Source organism: Amblyraja radiata, chromosome 17, assembly GCF_010909765.2.
Source record: "Amblyraja radiata isolate CabotCenter1 chromosome 17, sAmbRad1.1.pri, whole genome shotgun sequence".
NCBI classification, from domain to species: Eukaryota; Metazoa; Chordata; class Chondrichthyes; order Rajiformes; family Rajidae; genus Amblyraja; species Amblyraja radiata.
Window position 1 is genome coordinate 36036947 of NC_045972.1, and position 14052 is coordinate 36050998.

Here is a 14052-nt window from a genome sequence, read left to right on the forward strand (position 1 = left end):
TTAAATATTTCTGTCATAGCCCCGGCTATGTATTGGAATTTAATACTATGCAATAATATCAATGTCACACTTAGATTTATTTGAGCAGTATATAATTGCACCCAAATTACTTCAATGTACTGAGTGTCTTGTAAAATAAGGCACAGACTAGAAATGTCTATGCTGGAATAGTATAATGCTTTTGTGCATTGTGGCACCAACACTTACAAGTGGGTAGTTTATGGTTACAATCGAGCTATGGTTCAATATGAAGAACAAAAGGTCATGTTCAGAGCAGCACCAGGCACCCATAAAAATGGGCTGTCAATCCAGCAAACTGTGTCCAAATAGCATCCACTAGTCACGTGTTAATTGACCCCACAACCAACAGATGGAATACAACCTCTGCATAGTTCTGAATGGTCAATGGTAATTACACCAATGAAGGGAGGAAGTGGAGCTCAATATTAGATTAGATTAGATTACTTTATTAAGAACAAGGCTAAAATATTCCAGGCTACATTCAGCCAGAAGCACCAAGTGAATGATCTGTCTTGCCTTCCTGCCGCGGCCTCCATTGTGGAAACCAATCCTTATCAAATTTAATTTGTCATATCAAAATTTTTCCTCATGTACTTTCCCTTTCTTTTCCAGCCCATATGGCAACCATACCTGCCCCAGAATGGAGACCGTATCGAGGTTGCATTTTCCTATTCACAAGTCCTCTGGCCTTGGTCTGGATTCCTAGCTATATCTATATCTGTCACAAAGAAAGCTGCATCTTGGGAAGGCATTGCTCAGGGTCATGTGATGGTAACTGTTGCCTCACCAGCTGAAAATGATGTAAGTGTTTTTTATTTGTTTGTATGCTGTGAAATTGTAATGTCGTGGAATGTCAGGGTGCTAATGTCATCTCCTTAACGTCAAAACTGATTGGTGCGGTCTGAATCAGCATTGAGAATATAGCGCTAGTAAAAAAACAACTCTTCCTGAGTAGGTTCTTCAACATGAAGGCGGTGTCTTATGATTAGTGAATAGCCATCTCTGGTGCTGCTGATACATTTAGTGGCTGGGCTCTTTTTTTGGTACAGTGGATGATTACTGTTACTAACATCCAATATGTTGCAAAAGAAAATCAAAGTTGGGGTTTTCCTGCGTTTTTTAATAATTCTTGGCTCCCTTTTAATAGCTGGAGGACTTGACCTGCACATTTTGCTGATGCTGCGCTTTCTGCCTAGGAGTTGCTACATTATTTGAGTTTGATTCACAGGAAGTGGGTCAGATGTAAAAGAGGAGGCACTGCAGTCTCAAATAATGCCGAAGGGAGGGGTTTGTGGAACATTGGGAGAGGGATAATGACTCGTGCCACTGAAGTAGGCATTTGGGCAGATGCAGCAACGAAAGGGGATACACAAAGAGGAATCTTTTAATCTCTTCCCTGTACGGGTGACCCGATCTTTTCACCGTCGGGTCTCCATTGTCATTGGGACCTAGCACTAGAGCGGCCTCCAACCTGGGGGCTCCAGTCGCGGAGCCTGCGGACTTACCATCGTGGGTCTGGCCGGCTTCGGATTGTGGAGAGCTGTGGTGGCGCGCGGCTGCGACCCGACTCCGGAGCTCAGAGGCTCCAGCCACAGGTCCGGTGGATGGTGACATCGGGAGCTCACGGGTCTCTGGTGGGAGACCGCTTTTCGGAGCTCCCACAACGGCAACTTCTCCCACCCGAGTTGCGGGGTTGAAAATGATTCGGAGCAAGGCCTTGCATCGCCCGGCGCGGCTTTAACGGCCACGGGACTTGCCATCGCCCGCCGGGGGCTTTAACATTGGGAGAAGAATGGAACACAGGGGAGAGACAAGACTTTGCCTTCCATCACAGTGAGGAGATTCACTGTGATGGATGTTTGTATAAATTGTATTGGTTGTGTGTCTTGGTTCTTGTTGTATGACTGCAGAAACCAAATTTCGTTTGAACTTCATTTGAGGTTCAAATGACAATAAATAATTGTATTGTATTGTTGTAATTAGACCACGGATTGAAAAAGCCGTACATTTCTGGCTACCACATTGTGGGAAAGAACTGATTAGCATCAGAGAGCTTATCGAGGAAATGCACAAAGAAGTTGCTGAAACTGGAAATTCCCTTCCCTACAAAGGAAAATTTGGATAACCTAGAGATGTTTTCTTTGGAACAGACATACCTAAAACACGGCTAATTGTGATCTACAAATTGAATGGCCTGGATAGGTGCATTGAAAAGGACCTTTTTTTGCAGTACCAGGATCAAGAACTAGGAGTTATAAACTGATAATAAAGTGGCATCAAGTGGCCCTAAGTTGCCACAATCAGCGGCTAAATCAGTCTATCAATCAAAGGATATGTGATGTGCCGTTAGCAGTTCACAAAAGGTCTAATCTTTGCAGAACATTGCTGGCTCCAATTTGTTTATTAAAATTTCTGATCTATTATCTGGTCTTGTGAGATGGGATCATTTTAATTCACACGCAGTTCACCATTTTCCGTATGCACTTTATTGCAAATGAAATAATTCCCAGATGTTTAAATTGTAACCTCTTGTTTCAGCTTTAATGATTAAGTATTGAAAATGAGCTGTGCACATTATTATCTTGTGGGTACATCAAACCGTGACAAATTGTCTCATCCTATTTTCCACTGAGGGGACAGGAAATTGTGCACAAACACTTCTAAATCGGCACAAAATGTCATGAAATACAATTTGGCCAGGGGTAGCGAAACAATACCAGGTTGCAAAAGCAAGATGTATCAACATATCCTTCGAGTTCCTGCTGTGTAAACTCTACAGCCTGAGTTCCCTTGAAACTGGTCTGCTGGCTCTTAAGCTTTGAACATAGAGTACAGAAGGGCAAGTTGATACATGTTCTGTTTCATTGGAAACTTGAAACAAACTCAAAGTTACGGCAAATTTTATAAATGTAATTTTTTATTCTAGTCGTATAGGATGGATCATGAAGTATCAAAATTTAGGAAAAAATATTCCATTCCTTATCAGACTAACAATCACACAGTGGAAGATGATAAAATTCAACAATCACTTTTTCTGAGCTTGCCAATTGAATACTTTTACTGATCTTGCCTAATCCAATAGCAGTGATCCAGGCTTTGTTTCCGAGGAATGCCTATGAAATGGTGTTATGATGGATGACTGAATTCTCTGGGGCATCTGCACCAGCTGGCTTCACTTACGAATAATTAGTGGCTATTGTGTCTCCGCTAGAGAGAGAGTTACTGATGGTGGTTTATCATTTTGAATGTGATATTGCTACTTTTGTTGTGTGTGAATATTCTGTTTGCAGGGTAATATGTTCTAAATTAGATTTTGTGGTTTGATATGGTTCCCTGATTCCCCTGAAATGAATATATCCAGTGCATTGACAATCTGTGTGCTAATCCCCTTGTGCTAATCAGTCCTCTCATATCTTCACTTTTCTTGATAGTCTAACAATGGCAATGAAATGACATCAACCGTAAAGCTGCCAATTAAGGTGAAAATCATTCCGACACCACCTCGTAGTAAGCGTGTTTTGTGGGATCAGTACCATAATCTGCGTTACCCACCTGGTTACTTTCCGAGGGATAACCTGCGCATGAAAAATGACCCACTAGATTGGTGAGTTTTGAAACGGCTCTCCTGTTGAGCTTTGCTTTTTTTTCTGCACTGATCTCATTTAATATCTAGAATGAAATGCCGAAAGGAACCAAATGGATCATGCAGAGGTAGTTGGTACAAATATATATCAAGGCTTGCCAATTATAAAACATGTAATATGGGAACTGAATGATCCATGAGAAAAAGGTCTTTCCTGTTCGGCCAAACTAGATGAAAATAGCCCCCAAAAAACAAAGGTGCTGGAATAACTCAGCAGGTCAGGCAGCATCCCTGGAGAGCATGGATAAATGACGTCACCTCTGGAGGCTGCCTGACCCGCTGAGTTATTCCAGCATTTGCGTTTTTTGTGAACCAGTATCTGCAGTTCCTTGTTTCTACACTTTGAAAATATCCTAACATTACATAAAGGACATTTTAGATTCAAACCTGATTCTTTGATCAAGAACCTTTGATGAATGACTTGACATGACACCTGCTGAAACTCTAGGCAGGACATTTAGAAACTTGAGGCAGGATATTTATGGAATACTGTTGTCTTCTCTTGAGTACAGATTCAATGGACCTCCAGAAATGTGGTGCCATTTTAGTCCAGCCAACCTGTTTGAATGGTATACCTCTCATCACCTAAATATTCATTCCCTTCTTCACTACTTATATTGTGACTGCACAATGTAACATTTACAATTGCTTAGTTAGAGTACTCCAATCTTGCTCCCACCTCTCATGAATGACCACTATTTGTAAATTTCCCTCCAAATTGAATATACCGTAACCATATGGAGTTGAAATGCTGTTCCTTCGTTTTGATACAGTACATCCAAATCCGAGAACTCCCCAACCAATAGCACCAGTTTAGCTGAGCACCAGAAGGACGACCTTCAATTCATGAAGGTAGCCTAGCTCATCATCTTATGGGCAATCCAGATGGGCACTAAATACTGGCCTAGTCACTGTGGCAATATCCTGTACAACAAATAGGTAAAAATGTTTATACCCCCAAAGCGTCATGGAACCAATCAAAAGAAACAAAGTGCTGGAATAACTCAGTGGGTCAGGCAGCATCTCGTGAGAACATGGATAAGGTGATGTTTCAGGTCGGGATTCTTCCTCAGACTTGAAGGGTCCCAACCCAAAACAACACCTGTCCATAACCTCCAGAGATGCTGTCTGACCCGCTAAATTATTCTAGCACTGTCTTTTTTTGTAAACCAGCATCTACAATTTCTTGAGTGCAGATGCTGGTTTACAAACCTAGTTTGGAAGTTCAAAATCAATGTGTTTGCAGGATTTTTTAATTCCACACAGCTATCGTTATGCTCTTTGTGAATTAAGGTTACCACTGAATGTTTAAAATTGATTTTGTATTTTGGAGAATGAGACATTTAATCTACATTTTACATTTCTTTCCTTTAGGAATGGTGATCACATACACACTAACTTTAGAGATATGTACCAACATTTGCGCAGTATTGGCTATTTTGTGGAGGTACTCGGAACACCCATCAACTGTTTTGATGCCAGTCAATATGGTATGTTTTGTGTTATAAGATTTTATCTGACAAAGTTAAATGAGGTTGTGGAACTTGGAAAAATCATCATACTTTATTAGCCAAGTATGTTTTGCAACATACGAGGAATTTAATTTGCCATACAGTCATACCAATAAAAAGCAACAGAACACACAAAATACATTTTAACATGAACATCCACCACAGTGACTCCTCCACACTCCTTACTGTGATGGAAAGCGAAAAAAAAGTTCAATCTCTTCCCTTCTTTGTTCTCCCACGGTCGGGGGGCCTCGAGCCTTCCGTTGACAGGGCAATCTTGACACCTTTAGCCGGCGGCGTTTGGGCCCTCTCGCCGGGGCGATCAAGCTCCTGCATCGGAGGGGAATCTCAGCTCCCTCGCATCGGGCGAACGGTCCCCGCGTCGGGGCTGGTCGAAACCTTCTGCTTCTTTTGGAGCTTCCCAACATCGGTCTCTACCCGAGACTGCAAGCTCCTCGATGGTGAAATCCACAGGCCGCGGTTGGAGCGTTGATCCCAGGCAAGGGATCGGCTCTGATGGCATGTCCACGTCCCCGCGGTGGGGCTCAAAGTCAGTCCCGAGCAAGGCTGCCAGCTCCATGATGTTAGGCCGCGGAGCGACCGGAGATACGATCCGTAAAACAATCGTATCTCCGGCAAGGTAAGAGATTGAAAATAAAGTTTCCCCTGACCCCCGACCCCCTCCCCCACCTCCCACATAAAACCAGCCAGAGAACATTAACACAAACTTTTAAAACACATTTAAAAAATAACCAAAAAAAGACGAAAAGACACAGCAAGGCTGCCATTGTGCGGCACCCCCTGGTGGTTTGGAAACGGATAGAAAATCTGTGTACAAATACATATTTTTAACACACTGCAAATTGATATTAAATTTTCAGATAATGAGGAATTAGAATTTAGATTAAAATTCTATTTTGCTTAGATTCCCACCTGAATATTCCGCAATCTACCAACTTTTATATTTTTCTCCAGAAAATATGAACTGGCCTTGTAAGCTTAAATCTGTTGTGTATGTATGCATTATCTTAAACATGGCTTATATACAGGAGCTGTGTAGGAACAGTGTATTGTCACAAAATAACTCCTCATTTCCTAACCTTGAAGTGAAGAAACTTTCAAAAGATGTCCAGCATACCGGCTTCCTTCTCAATAGCTGTCAATTCTATTCAATTTCACCTTACAAGTAACCTTTGATTTGCCACAAATGAAGAGTTTTTGTGTGAGATATATTGAGGATTGAGGTGGAAGTAGAATCATTGCAACATGAATGCCTACATAAGGAAATTACAGTCCTTGCCTTTTTAAAAAAAAATATCTGATATAACTTGATTTGCCAGCTAGTCAACATGTTTGTTTTTTAATTCTGAATGAAATAGTTTGTTATTGAACATTTAGTTAAAAATGAGCATTTGTCTTTGTTGATATATTTCTATCTTACAATGGTGGAGATTTTTTTCTTTCCATCTGTTCCATTTCTCATAATAAATGCTAATAAAGTCTGATAATGCTATTTTTTTTTGTATTTAATTTATTTCTTTTACTGCATCCTTAAGAAAATTAGTTTTAATTCCGTGGGTAGGTACAGATGAAGTCAGTACAAAGGAAACTTCTCAACAATCACATTAAGCTACTTTGAAATATCGTGCTCAGGGCAGAATAATAATTGAATTGGTTTTGCATTGATACATCTTCTGTTATGTTGTTTTACAATGTGTTCTTTGTTTCACAAGGTAAAGTATCCTTATTCCTAAGGACTGTCCTTGCACTATTTTCTAAGGCTTGTTGATGTTAGCTGAGTTTTGCAGTTGACTTCTACCCATATATTAATTCCAGAACTTCAGCTGAATTGAAAGATGGTACTGTGATTAATTGTGCTTTAGGACTTTCTGGTACAGCTATGTTCAGATATGCAATAATCGGTGAATTAATCTTCTGTTTCTCATGCAGGTACCCTGCTGATGGTGGACAGTGAAGAGGAATATTTTCCTGAGGAAATTACGAAACTGAGGCGAGACGTAGATAATGGCCTTTCGGTCATTGTCTTCAGTGATTGGTACAACACATCTGTAATGAGAAAAGTGAAATTCTATGATGAAAATACAAGGTAAAGTTGATGTCTCGGATTCCATAATGTTGAAGATATACATATTGTCATTTATTTGTACTTGCTGCTTATGGGAACGCATGAGATTCATTTGTTGACTAAATAATGTAAGAAAAATGTGTGAACATATTAAACCACAACCCATTGTTCCAACCAATTTATTTTGCACATCAATATGTCCTGTTTTTTAAATTGATTAAAGATTTGTTTGTTTATTGAACAAAATTTGATTACAAAATTTATTGGAAGTTTTTTGTTTCCGTTGTCTTGGATGAAAATCTAAATAATTTATCTGAAGGAAAATATTGTTAATTTAGATAAATTACCATAACTTCATGGAAAGTTTGCCGTCTTCAGTTAAACAATTTAAGTTAAGGATATTTTTATGGTGGAGATTGACAGATTTTTGATTGGCAAGGGTGTTGGCGGTTATGAGGCAGGAGAATGGGATTGAGAGGGGAAGATAGATCAGCCATGTTAGAATGGTGGTAGACCTGAATGGCCCAATGACCTTATTCTGCTCCTAGAAATTATGCAGTAACTTTGAAGCAGCTTATTGATGTATTTGGTTTGAATTTTTTTTCTATTAAGGTCAAAATATTGTACTTGTGGCGATCTATTCTCCAAATTTGAATCTTGAACTCAATTATAAATAATTCTTGGTTTAACCCAGGCATTTTCGCCATCAACACTTTTGTCATCGTCCTGTACACTTTTTTTTAATTTAAAATTCATTTCCATGTAGTCCACAGAATAGGATAAGGAAAGTTGTACAGGGGACATTCATCTTCAACAGCAAGGGCTGAAATAGTGTGGGAGTATTGAAGATTGGTTATATTCTGGAATCTATTTGGTTTCATTTGCTTCTGTTTAATTTTAGTGGTCAAATAAATTTTTTTTTTTTGTAATTCCATTCTTTTACCTTTCCATCAAATGTCCTTCAACACGTGTTGTTTGTCCAATCGATATAAAAGAAAAGCAAATGAAATATCAAACCAGTCAGGATAGAAAGCGTGAACGTAGAATATAGAGCAGTATAGCACCAGAATTGGTCCTCCTGCCCTTGATGATTGTGCTGAACATGATATCTTCTAGCTGCATGTGTTCCATATCCCTCCTTTTCCTGCACATTCATGTGTCTATCCAAAAGCCTCATGCTGCAAAGGTATCTGCTTCCACCACCATCCATAGCAGGACGTTTCAGGCACTTACCTCTCTGTACACAAAAAAAAAACTTGCCCCACACATCGATAAACTTTCTCTCGCTGATCTTTGAGCTATGTCCTCTAGTATTTGACAATGCCACCCTGAGGAAAAAGGTTCCTTTTGTTTATCCTATCTATTCCCCTCATAATTTTATAAACTGCTATTCGGTCTCTGTAATGTTAGATAGCAAAATTGAGGCCCAATGGTTAATACCCATGGTCTTGGGTTTTGCAACGGTCTTCTGTTTAGTGTCCAGTAATCTTATTTGGTGTGTATATGAATGTTGCACCAAACATTTATTTTGGCTGCACTGCTGTTTGTAATTATAATTGTATATATTTGTGAATGGCTTCAGGAAGTTACACAGGGGAGATACCAGCTGCTAAGGATTGCTGACATTCAAGTCAGAGCAGTACCAATCTTTACTGAAAATGTAAAAATCATGAGTTGAAGGATTATTAAGCAGTTCATGGGATATTATTAAATTCCATGTTACAAAAGTCATTTTTTTTCTTGATCTAAACTGATACATAATTGCTTTGTGTGTATTTTGGCCTGTAGGCAATGGTGGATGCCAGATACTGGAGGGGCAAACATCCCAGCACTCAATGATCTGTTGTCAGTGTGGGGCATGGCTTTTGGTGATGGCTTGTACGAAGGGGATTTCATTATGGCGAATCATGACAGTAAGCATTGATATGATTGTGGCTGTATTGTTTTGTACATGATTTTACATAAGTGCTTCAATTCAATCAGCATGGAACTGTCAGCATTTGCCCTCAAAGTACTAGCAAACGCAAGACTTCAAATGGAGCGCAATGAAGCAGATGTTCGCTAGAAATCCACAGCATTTATGCTGAAAAATAGGTCTCGGATCCAGCACCAGGTCTTCTTCTTATCGAGTCCACATCACAAGACTACAGTGCCCTCCATAATGTTTGGGACAGACCCATCATTTATTTATTTGCCTCTGTACTCCACAATTTGAGATTTGTAATAGAAAAAAATCACATGTGGTTAAAGTGCACATTGTCAGATTTTATTAAAGGCCCTTTTTTATACATTTTGGTTTCACCATGTACAAATTACAGCTGTGTTTATACATAGTCCCCCCCCCCCCCCATTTCAGGGCACCATAATGTTTGGGACACATGGCTTCACATGCGGTTGTAATTGCTCAGGTGTGTTTAAATGCCTCCTTAATGCAGGTATAAGAGAGCTCTCAGCATCTAGTCTTTCCTCCAGTCTTTCCATCACTTTTGGAAACTCTTAATGCTGTTTATCAACATGAGGACCAAAGTTGTGCCATTGAAAGTCAAAAAAGCCATTATGAGACTGGGAAACAAGAATAAAACTGTTGGAGACATCAGCCAAACCTTAGGCTTACCAAAATCAACTGATTGGAACATCATTAAGAAGAAAGAGAGCACTGGTGAAACCAAAATGTATATAAATTGCCTTTATTAAAATCTGACAATGTACACTTTAACCATAGGTGCTGGCGAGGCTACCGGCTCGGCGCGCCACCCGAATGTGACGTATTGTCGTAGAACCAGGGGTGCCGTTCTAATTGCCCACGTATAGGAAGGATGTCATTAATTTGGAAAGGATGCAGAAGAGATTCAGCATGATATTGCCTGGACTTGTGGGCTTGAGTTATAGGGAGAGATTGGGACTTTTCTTTGAACCGTAAGAGGTGAAAGACGCATGAATAAAGTGAATGTTTGGTCTTTTTCTCAAAAGAGAAGATTCTAAAACTCAAGGGCATAGGCTTAACGTGAGAGGAAAGAGATTTAAGTAAGAACTCAAGGGACAACCCCCATTTGGACAGATATGGATAGGAGGATTTGGAGGGCTATGGGCCAACGCAGGCAAGTGTGTTTAACCCAGTATGCCATCTTTAACGGCATGGACAAGGTGGGCCAAAGGCTCTGTTTCTGTGTTGTGTAGCTTTGATTCTCTGATTCTATGCAATTCTTGGGAGTTAACCTTGAGCACAGAATGCTATGGCATTACCTGAGCAGCTTCATTTGGGCTAGTGACCAAATTATTGCTTAATATTTCTCTTGATTCTAATGCAAGATGAGACTTAGTCTTAATAATTAAGACCACCAGGGGCGCCGGGGAGATGGCAGCCCTGCCAGCAGTCTGTTCGTTTTTTCATCTTTTTGTTATTTTTAGCATTTGTTAAAAGTTTGTTTTAATGTACTTAGGTTTGTTTTATGTGGGGGAAGGGGATCGGGGGAAACCTTTTTTCAAGTTCCTACCTTCCCGGAGATGTGATCAATTTTTCGGATCACATTCTCCGGGCTCTGTGGCCTACCATCACTGGAGCTGGAGGCCTCCTCAGACTGTCGTGAGCCCCACCACAGGGCGCGGACAACATCGGAGTGGATCCCTTGCCTGGGATCGCTCCTACCGCGGCCTGCGGACTTACCATCAAGGGCTCGCAGTCTCGGGTGAGGCTAGTCGGGAGCTCCAACACCGCAGAAGGTTCGACCAGTCCCGACGCGAAGTTCGATAGCCCGGCGTTGGGGAGCTGACAACCCCCTGATGCAGGAGCTGAACGCCTCGACGTGGAGGGCCCGAACACCGGCGGCTACGGGAGTCAAGACCGTCCCGTCAACAGAGGACTCAAGGCCCCTGACGGAGGAAGAACAAAAGGAAGGACTTAAACTTTATTTTGCCTTCCATCACAGTGAGGAATGTGTAGGAGTCATGTTAAAATGTGTTTTTGAGTCTGTTGCTTTTAATTGTATGATTGACCTGGCCCGTGAAATTCCTCATATGTTGCAAAACATACTTGGCGAATAAAATCTGATTCTGATAAACCTTTTTCTAGATCATCATAGTGAACACATTTATTCAATAATAAATTGAATTATTTTTATTTTTCCTTACTTAGTGTATTATGCTTCAGGGAGCAGTATTGCTAAATTTCCAGAGGATGGACTTGTTCTTGCTCAAACTTTAAAGGACCAAGGTAAGATCTTTTTCGATTGCACTTCAGTCTTTCCCAGTGCTGTTCAAAGGGACGTTGAGAATTTTTCTTCTGTTTATCATAAAAGTAAAAATAATTTATTTCTGGAATGTATCAAAGTACGCGTTAGTGCTGTAGTTCTCTGATAATATCTTGTGAAAGAAAGTTAACTTCTTTCTCACCTGCACCACCCGTGTTATTGCCCTTTAGGCAGTATAAATGTCATGCTGCTGAACCTTTCCCTACTTAAGGTATGTTTGGCCTCTCCCATTGAGGAAGTTCAGCCTCCAGAATTTTGTTTACAACGACCCAGTTCCTTGCTTTCCATTTCATGTTTATAAGATACTCTCTGTCCAGAATGCAGTGGCAAGAATGAGGAATTGAAAACTTAATTCTATGAGTTCACATATAATTTCGATAGTTTAAACTAGGAAAAAGAAACTTGTCACATTATACATTATGCATATTGTCTTTATTGCTTTGCTTTGAGCTCTCTTCCAGTGTTGTGTTATTTTATGAGATGAACATTTTATTGTTGTTCAATGAAACAGCAATATTGTTTTTATGTCGGTTTACTCAGTTGAAGATTCAATCAACTTTTATCCTCTTGATTATTGCTCAATAAGAGGAGAAATTACGAAACCTTCAGAGCTCCTTTCTTTTGTTCCTTGTGGAGATTTGAGATTAATTATTACAGCCACAAAATAATAAAGCAAAATGTAATTTTATTATCTAAAGTAAAGCTACCAGTAGGTTTAAGGAGCACTACTACCGAGAAAGATGTTCTTTCTCAATCATATTCCTTATGCCTAGTGGTAACTTTATTGAATATAATAAATATACATTATCAAATGAACACTTTGTTCTACAACTAGATTGATATTATTTTTTTAGTTTGACTAAGGGTGTGAAAGTTTGTTTTTTAAAAGTAGATAGCAACAAATACTGTTAAAGGTACACCATGGCAATCTATAAATTGATTCGTCAGATGAGAGTGGCGATCGACAATGAGCACAAATGTTGCTCAGTTGCTTCTCGGGCTCCTACTCTCAAAACAAAGGCGAGTTAGCACAATTATACATTTTTCTTATACCAGGTCTGAATATGGCATGACTGAAAGATTCTGTAGCCTTTCACAATATAGGAAAGCTGGGTCCAAATCAAGCTCATCCAATAACAGGTTGTTACTTATCTCTGTAGTGTCAGCTATTTTTTTTCAATCTTAGCTTCTTTATGGCCATGAAAAGAAGCACATGTTATTTCTGCAGGCTGCCATCTTAATGTCTTTATTGAAAAGGCTACCTGTCCTCCATATTGTGTTCATTCAATTTACAGTAATTCAGACATGCTACCGAGCCATTCTTTTGTTCTACTAGATCATGCTTTTGTGGAAGAACGACTTTATTTTAAATTTGATATTAGCTCTTTCAAGGGCTTCAAATGCCATTCATGAATTCCCGAACATCACAGTTGAGATTGGTTAATACTTCCTGATTTGTGTTACTTGCTGAAACGGTATTGCTGGATGTGGCAATAATCGAAGTTTCAGGTATTCTACGTGGTCTTAGCTAGGGGGTCATAATCTTGTGACTCTAATAAACTTAGTTGCATTGAACTTAGTTATGTTGGCCGTTTGGGGAGGATTTTACTGCGAACAGTTTCTACCCAAATGAAAGCTGGAAGTGGAGGAAGACCAATGCAGAAAATAACAAGGGTGAGATGGCATTATTTGCAGCTGCACAACTTGACGCAGTGGGCTTGCTGAACATTTAGTGGTCCTTTAAAATGTTACAGGATTATACTAATCAGGAGTGAGTCCAAAGCGCATCTGAGACTGGGTGATAATAGACTATTTGAAAGGTGTTAAGAATGGCAGCGCAGAAATGGTGGAATAGAGCACAAGTGGTTGCAAAGTCGCCCTTGGGTGGCAATAGTACAGATCGTTTGCAGCAGCAGTATGAGAAGGGCACGACATAATTTCTAACTTGTTTTGAAGTAATAAATTCAGGATCCTTGGCGGCGGTGAGGCCTCACGATCGACCCGTGATCAGCGGTCGATGAGCGTGGCGGGGGGGGGGGGGGGAGGAGGAGGGTTGACAATGAAGATCTGGTGTGGGGGGGGGGACTGCTGTGAGGGACAGTGGGAGAACAATGGGGGACCCAGTGGAGGGGGGGAGGGGAGCTCTCTAGTTTTAGAAACCTCTGCCCAGGGGATAAGCCTTTGTTTGTTCGTTTGTTTGTTCCGGTTAAGGCACTGTGCACACGACAGCCAGCCAACAGTCGCATGTCTTTTTTTTTCACATTTAATTTTAAGTATTCGTGTACCTTGTGTGTTGTGACTGTCGGCAGACCAATTTCCCTCCGGGGATGAATAAAGTTTTATCATATCGTTAAGCAAAAGGGAAAGAATGTCTCGGTCAATCTCAAGCTGCAGTTGGGAGACTGAGTGAATTCTGATTTGTGTGTTCAAATGAACTGAAGTTTGTAATCAAGATTGAAATATTTTACTTCCCAGGGCAGAACAAATCAAAAACATTGCAATAGAATTATTACAAAGGAATTTGATTGGCATAAATAATTAAGC

General features: G+C 40.2%; 1 protein-coding gene across 3 annotated transcripts in view; it reads left to right on the forward strand.

Moving 5' to 3' along the window:
* mbtps1 (membrane bound transcription factor peptidase, site 1) overlaps positions 1 to 14052 on the forward strand; it is an 85246-nt gene that overhangs the window by 53505 nt on the left and 17689 nt on the right. For all 3 annotated transcript variants that reach the window (XM_033036157.1, XM_033036156.1, XM_033036158.1), the window contains exons 13-18: positions 634 to 822; positions 3453 to 3625; positions 5039 to 5154; positions 7126 to 7282; positions 9050 to 9174; positions 11394 to 11471. In XM_033036157.1, coding sequence (XP_032892048.1) covers positions 634 to 822; positions 3453 to 3625; positions 5039 to 5154; positions 7126 to 7282; positions 9050 to 9174; positions 11394 to 11471 — 838 coding nt within the window. The remainder of the gene's footprint in view (positions 1 to 633; positions 823 to 3452; positions 3626 to 5038; positions 5155 to 7125; positions 7283 to 9049; positions 9175 to 11393; positions 11472 to 14052) is intronic.